The following is a 7764-nucleotide window of genomic DNA, read 5'->3' on the forward strand; positions in this document are numbered from 1 at the left end:
AAAGAGAACAAAGAAACAAAAATCTCAAGAAAGAAGAGCAGAAAAAAGGGAAGGAAAAAGAGAAAAGAATAAAAAGGAGGAAAAAAGTTCATTTCAGCCAACTTTAATGCCCTATGAGTGCTTGCTTTGGATCCCACTCTTCTGTTCTGTCTGCCAATTCTGGGCTTCCTGTTAGGTACTTAGGAGCTAACCACTATCAGGCACTTGGCTTTCAGCAACCTGCTTGAAGCTCTAAGCGATCCACCCGTCCATGGCTTGTGTCTGTCTCCACAGGCCTTGGCTGCAAACAGGAGGGGCCAGTCTGACCTCTAATGTAGGTTTATTAGCAGCTAAGGACCAGGGCTGGGTCATAAAACTTTCCCTGGCTCCCCGGGCTCTGCCTTTATCCTAGCCAGGTGGCAATCTTAACCACTCAGAGGTCTGTTCTGAAAGGTCTGTAGGCAGGGCAGGTGCTGTTTGGCTTTCAGGGAAGATGGTGGGTGTGCTTTGCTTTCCCAGAGCTACTCCTCCACAAGTGGCCTAAGATATTACTCTGCCCCTGGCTGGACGGAGATCGTTGTGTGCAGACCAACGGAGTTGGCTGGCAACCTGGAGTTTTTATCACTTTGCCCATGAGGGAAAATTACTGATCTGGTTTCCAGTTCAAACCCGTAGGATTGGCCTCTGTTTTTGTTTCTTCTGAAAAGCTCAAAATGCAGGGTGTGGCATGCATGGCACCTGAGAGTAGAGTGGACTGTATCACATAAGGTGGAGTTTTTCCCTTTCCCTGCCCTGAGGCTGCAGTAGCGGCTAGCTCCTCTCAGGAAAAATGGCCCTTTCTGTTTGGGGGCCCACGACCAAATGCTCCTGGCTGTTGTTTTTCCAAGTCTCACCCTTGGCCTGCAGCCCCTGGGAGCTGGGTCAGCTCCTCTCATGACCTCGCCCTTCCTACCTATCTCTGGGTGTTTTCTGTGCTTCCTTGATATAAATCTCCTCCTCAGCTGGACATCAGTTGATAATTCCAGGTGAATGTTCTCCAATTTAGTTGTATTTCCAGTATCGCTCTGGGACAAGGTGCACGACAGGTCTGCCTATTGGGCCGCCCTTTTTTTCCCATCGCATTTAGTGTTTTCTTACTGCCTTCAGGATCAAATTTGCCAAAAATTACCTCTTGCTGTGGGGTGAGGGTTGCACACATTGTATGCGAGAATCCCTGGACTAACCTACCTGTGCTGCTCTGCTGAGCCAAGAAGGTGGTGTACTGTGCTCTCAGCCCTTTCTTAACACAGGACTCACATTGCTCTTCTACTTGTAAATTTCCCTTTATTCTTTAAGGCCACTGTAGCTCCTCCAAGCCAACCCATAATGACCTCACATCTGTGAAACCTTACAGCACTCATTGTCTAAGCAGCTCAATTACTCTTAACTGGAAGATGAGGGGCTTTTAAAATTTTTGGTTTATTACTTAAAGATTCTGGTTACCATGTTACAAAACTAACTTGCTTAAGACAATATGTCAATTCATTGTAAAGAGAGTGGAATATCCCTTTGATGCCTAAGATCAGGAATGAAGGGGGTAACTTTCATCAGGTTTCAAATATCACCAGTATACTTTCTTACCTCTCCTTATCTCTGTGGCACTGCTTTATTTACCTCTCTTTTCCCCAAACCATATGACAGTAAACACACTGCTTACTAGGTACAAAGTTTTTCTACAGAAGAAAAGGCTCCTTGAAAGAGGCTACACCAGTGGTCAGCAAATTGCGGCTCGTGAGCCACATGCGGCTCTTTGGCCCCTTGAGTGTGGCTCTTCCTAAGCCTTAGGAGTACCCTAATTAAGTTAATAACAATGTACCTACCTATATAGTTTAAGTTTAAAAAATTTGGCTCTCAAAAGAAATTTCAATCGTTGTGCTGTTGATATTTGGCTCTGTTGACTAATGAGTTTGCCAACGACTGGGCTACACAATCTCTCTATTAAAATTCCTATGGAAGAGACTGAATAACCTAGCTTAAGTTATGCACCCATCCTCAGACAGTCAACATTATTACCCAGGGATAGCATCAGGTTTTAGGAATATGGCAGTTCCCACTGAACCCAGGTGGAATGTTGAGAGGGAAAAAGGGGATTTCTGGAAATGGGGTAATGAAGAGATATGTTATCCTCTACAGGCTACCCTTTCGTGCCTTGGGACATGCAAACCCATACTATTTCCCATACATCCAAATTTATTCCTTCTAATATGGTTCAATTATCACCTGTAAAATTGTAAGTACAGTTGTCTTTCCAATGTGAGATACCTCAGTGTCATGATCAGAGACTGCATCCAGAAGCAATGATATGGAGCCTCTGATATCCATCCTTGTCTCCTTTGGTCCCAAAGAGTTTCACATGTAGCTCCTTATCATTCTGCATTCCAGAGCTTAAATAATTAGTTTTACTACCCCAGTACTCCCAAAATACTGTTTTTCCTAAATTCCATTAGGTAAGAAAGTAGGGTAAATATTAAATACTAGGGGCCCGGTGCACGAAATTCATGCACTTGGGGGGGGGTTCCTCAGCCCAGCCTGCCCCCTCTCACATACTGGGAGCACTCGGGGGATGTCCTAGTGATGGCTTAGGCCTGCTCCCTGCTCCCCTTGGGGAGCGGGCCTAAGCCGCAGTCCGGCCTCCCTTTGTGGGAGGTGAGAAGCTGATCAGGGGAAGGCACCACCCCCATCACCCTGCTGCTGCTGCCACAGCTGGCCACCACAGCATCAAGGTGTTTTCATTAACATGGACTCCAGTCCCTTTACCACAAAAAAATGACAACTTGCTTTAGGCATTTTCAAGATGTATCTTTCATTGGATATGACATTTCTTTCTTTCTTTTCTTTTTATCCTTACCTGAGGATATTTTTCCATTGATTTTTAGAGAGTATGGAAGAGAGAGGAAAAGACAGAGAGTACCATCACAGTATAAGAGCCCCAAATACAAGAAAATATCTGAAACCTTTGAAAATATGTTGATGAGCCCGTGGAACATTAAGGAATACTCAGAGAACAAACTAAGTGAAGCTGAGAACCCAAGGAGAACGTCATTAAAGAGGATTGTGAAGGAAGGGAGTTCCAGGAGGTGGATCTGAGATGCAAGGAGGAAGGAAGATGAGAAGGTACTGACTGTGGGCAGCACATCAGGCAATTATATGAAGCAGTACCACTAACACCTTGGAAGAACAAAGAGAAACAAATTCCAGCCATAAGAGCATACATTTGGAGCATCCGTCAGAGGTGTCAGGCCTGGGCAGGGGACCCCCATCTCCCCTGATCACCGGCTTCTGGGTGGCTTCTGGGGTCGCACACCGGGGCCTGGATGGCAGCTCTGCTCTGGCGGCTGTGCTGTCCCGCCCTGCCTGCATTATGCAAATTAGCCACCATCTTTGTTGCCGGTTAATTTGCATATCTTGCTGATTAGCCAATGGGAGGCGTAGCTAAGGTCCGGTCAATTACCATGTTTGTCTATTATTAGATAGGATTGTCCCTAAAACATGGATCACACCTTTGTAAAACAGTACCAAGTTTTGCTCTGCTGGCGTGGCTCAGTGGATTGTAGGCTCAATCCCTAGTGGGGGATGTGCAGGACGCAGCCAATCAATGATTCTCTCTCATCATTGATGTTTCTAGCTCTTTCTCCCTTCCTCTCTGAAATCAATACAAATATGTATTTTTTTTAAATGCCAAGACTTGCCCTGGCTGATGTTGCTCAGTAGTTGGAACGCTGGCCCGCACACCAAGGAGTCACAGGTTCAATTCCTGGTCAAGGACATGTACCTGGGTTGCAGGTTTGATCCCTGGCCCCAGTTAAGGTGTGTGCACAAGGCAACCATTAATGTGTCTCTCTCACATTAATGTTTCTCTCTCTTCCCTCTCTCCCTTCCACTCTCTCTAAAAAGGGAAAAATATCCTCAGATGAGGATTTTTTAAAAAGTGCTGGCTAGATAATTTAATGAGTGTCCATTTGTTTACTAAATTTTTGGCAATGAGCTTGGTCAGGCAATATGGCTGCCTCAGGGCCTACTTGCTGGAAGAATTTTCCTTGCCCTGGATCTTTCAGAATCCACTGAGCCAAACCGGCTAGGGCTCAGAACTTATAATGAGAGAACAGTAGAGGAGTGCCTGGTGGGAGGATGGACTGTGTACTTTAGAAGTCAATTCCTATTAGTGATGGAACCAGTAGAATTTAAACTCTGTGAAGGCAAAGACCTTGTTCTCAGCTATATCGCTGTTGCCTAGAATGGCTGGCAACAATAGGCATTCAAAAAATATTTGTAGAATGACTAACACTAGGGCCTGTAGATTGCCTCAGGGATTGAGCAATTATAGGCCCTGTTGCCAAGTTTGGGATTTTTATGGTTGATATGACTCCTTTAAAATCTTGGCTGGCTGCCCTGGCCAGGTAGCTCAGTTGGTTGGAGCATCATCCCAATACACCACATTTGCAGGTTCAATCTCCAGTCAGGACACATACAACAAGCAACCAATGAATGCATAAATAAGTGGAATAACAAATCCATGTCTCTTTTCTCTCCTCTCTCTCTCTCTCTCTCTCTCTCTCTCTCTCTAATCAACCAATCAATAAATAAAAGAAAATACTATATTTTGTTAATGACATGGTCATAAGATTTTCTCAAATTTCATCTGGTAGCATTTAATAAGAACCCTTACTCTCTTTGAAAATAAAGAGCCCCCCTCTCTCTCTCTAAAATCAATCAATCAATCAATCAATCAATCAATCAACATCTTGGCTGGCTGACAGTTTCCTCTTTGTTGACTGTATTTCCTTATTACCAGTTCAAGAAATCTTGTCAAGTCATAATCTTTGAGTACTAAATCTGCTAAAGGGAACTGCAAGGCCTGGGCCTAAGCACAGTCTCAGGATGGCGAGGCTGGTGCCCTGGGATGCATACCCGCCACCAGCCATTGCTCACCTACCTAGTGGAGGACCTAGGGATTGACCCAGGGGTTGAGGTGTCCCTAATTTTTCTGGTTTCTCTTAAATACCCCTATTCCAACAGCCAGCGAACCACAATTTAGAAAACAGTAATTTAGTTGTAGAAATAGGAAATATGGCTGCAAGATTTTCAATTATTTGAATCTTTGACTTCAGACAGAAAGCGTTTCTTACATGTTGTGTTGTTTCCTATCAATTTTTGAGGCAACTACCTTGAATTAAGTGTGTCTAACATAACTATTTATTAAATGTCTCAAAGAACAGCCAACACACTTTAATTTCCTGACATTTTGCCACTAAGTCCCCTAAATCTCCAGCTTTTGTAGGCAATTGGTTGGAGCCTGAAGAGATGAGAGATGATACGGTTCAAGACCTGCCAGCTTAATTAACACAACATGGGGGTTCTTCAAGCCTATGCCCCACTTTCTCTCAGCCCATTCCATCCGTTCTGGTCTATAGTGTGCAAATTCTCACTTCCTTTGCTAATTTAATTAAGACTTCTTTGATTGGGAAACCAAATTCTAGCAAGTTAAGCAATAATGACCTAATTTATTGACAGGACTGAATTCAAGGACAGGAATGCAACTGGCATTCAGGAACGAGCTGGAAGCAGGGATTTAAACATTAGGAATATCTCCATCTTTTGTTTCTCCTGCATATGTGCTTGCTTCACTTTTTGCTTCTTTCTCCAACAGATCCAAGCTTTACATGTTCTAGTGCCAGACACCATGTTATAAGCCCATTCTTCAAGTTCTCACTCAAAACTTTGGTGGCCCCTTTACTCATTTTCTCTCTCACAGCTGAACCATCAACCTTCAACATATACCCATAATTAAACCACTTCTCATCACCACCCCCTACCACACCCCCAACAGACAACCAAGCACCTCTTGCCTAGATTACTGCAATAATTTAATTGTTTTTTCTGCCTTTATCTTTGATCCTCTGTTGTCTATTCTCAGCATAGCAGCCAAATGGTCCTGTCTAGAGCTTGTTACTTCTATACTGACAACTCTCCCACTGTTTCTCTTTTTATTCGGAATAAAAGCTAAAGATCTTATGAGGCCTTGCCTTCACTCCATTATCTCTATGACTATCTCCACATTCATCCATGTTTACTCTTCACTGGCCACTGTTGTTCCTCCAGTTCACTTGTCTCACTGCTCTCTGGGCCTTTGCTTTGCCTTGAATGCTCTTCTCCCAGACCCTCACTCCCTTACTCCCTTTGGATTCTCAAGTCACCTCAGTGAATCCTTTCTTAATTAATTCACCATCATCCCCACTCCACTGACATTTTCTATCTTCCTTTCCTTGTGAATTTTTTTTTTCTTGAGTATTTATCACTATCTGGCATCCTTAGGATTTATTTATTTCATTTATTGTCTATCTTCTCTTTTAAAATTTAAGTGCCTGCCCTGGTCAGTGTTACTCAGTGGTTAGCATGTCTGCCTGCACACTAAAGGGTCATGGGTTCAATTTCCTGGCAAGGACATGCATATACCTGGGTTGTGGGTTCACATTCCACACCCTGGTTGGGGCACATTTGGGAGGCAACCAATTAATGTGTCTCTCACATCAATGTTTCTCTCTTTCTCTCCCTTCCTTCCACTCTCTGAAAAGCAATGAAAAAAATATCCTGTGGTGAGGATTAACAACAAAAATTTAAGTCCCTAAAAACAACGAATTTAGTCTTTTGTTCACTTCTGTATACCCAGACCTGGAATAGTCAGTGCCTGGCACTCAAATATTTTTCTGAGTAGATCAATATACAATAGGGGAAAACTGATCTGTCTTTTCTCCCTCAAAACAAAATACCTGGAGAGGGCAGATAATTTCTGATAGCCTAGGGAACAATGAGGAGCATGAAAGAGGAAGGAGTGCTTACACAGTTTGAAGGGAGCCTGGAGAGGAGAGATTGTGCGGAACACAAGCCAGCCTCCGCCAGAGCATCAGGACTCAGGGATCCCCTGTCTCTCTGGCTTGAACCAGGACCTCTCCTCAGGAGCTATAACAACTATTATAACTGCAGTTTTGACTTCCTGGCACAGTCCCTGGTGCTTTCCATGTATGTCAAGTACAAATCCATAGTCTTAATGCAGCTCAGTCTTTCAATAGGATCACAGGAAGTTCAGAAAACACATTTTAAGAGCCAAAGTGTAACGTCACACTATCTCAAGTGTTTTTGGTGTTTGTTTGTTTTTTCATCTCAAGTGTTTTATTGTAGTCTTGGACACTATGAGAGGGATTCCAAAACCATAGCAAATCTCCTTAAAATGCCTGTTTCAGATCCCATCAACTTCCCTCACCATTGCTTCACGCCTCTCTCCTAAATGCCCTCAGAACTCCTATTCCCAGCCTTGGTTTGGGCCCTTTATTCTTCTATCTCATCCTCTTCTGACCTCAATCCCCAAAGTTCAAAGGGTGTAGGAAGGGATTAACTTGGCAGTATTAACACATGAATAATGTTCCTCCTACCACATATGTGGCTCTCAAACATGAGGTGAGTGTCAGTCTGATCACTTTATAGAGGAGGCAGCTGCAGTCCGAGGAGCTTGTGACTTGCTGGAAAGGTGGCCCCAGCTCTCTACACCAACACTCCTCTCTGCCAACGTGAGTTAGAGTCAAGGATACAGACACCACTTCTTCCACATCAGCCAACCATCTGCCCTGAGGAGTGAATAAGCAGCCTCTGTTCCAGGACCACCAGAGTCCTCAGCACCCTGAAGAATGTCCAAGCAGGATTTGAGGTAAACTCTGGCTAATATAGCCCTCATCTCTGGGCTGGGATTAGGGA

At 44.0% G+C, this 7764-nt stretch overlaps 1 protein-coding gene across 1 annotated transcript in view; it reads left to right on the plus strand.

Annotated features, from left to right (window-relative positions):
• Positions 1 to 7764, plus strand: part of SLC25A18 (solute carrier family 25 (glutamate carrier), member 18) — a 37055-nt gene that overhangs the window by 15609 nt on the left and 13682 nt on the right. The window contains exon 2 of the mRNA XM_006764131.2: positions 7498 to 7717. Coding sequence (XP_006764194.1) covers positions 7698 to 7717 — 20 coding nt within the window. The 5' untranslated portion in view covers positions 7498 to 7697. The remainder of the gene's footprint in view (positions 1 to 7497; positions 7718 to 7764) is intronic.

Source organism: Myotis davidii, unplaced genomic scaffold (genome assembly GCF_000327345.1).
Source record: "Myotis davidii unplaced genomic scaffold, ASM32734v1 scaffold961, whole genome shotgun sequence".
NCBI classification, from domain to species: Eukaryota; Metazoa; Chordata; class Mammalia; order Chiroptera; family Vespertilionidae; genus Myotis; species Myotis davidii.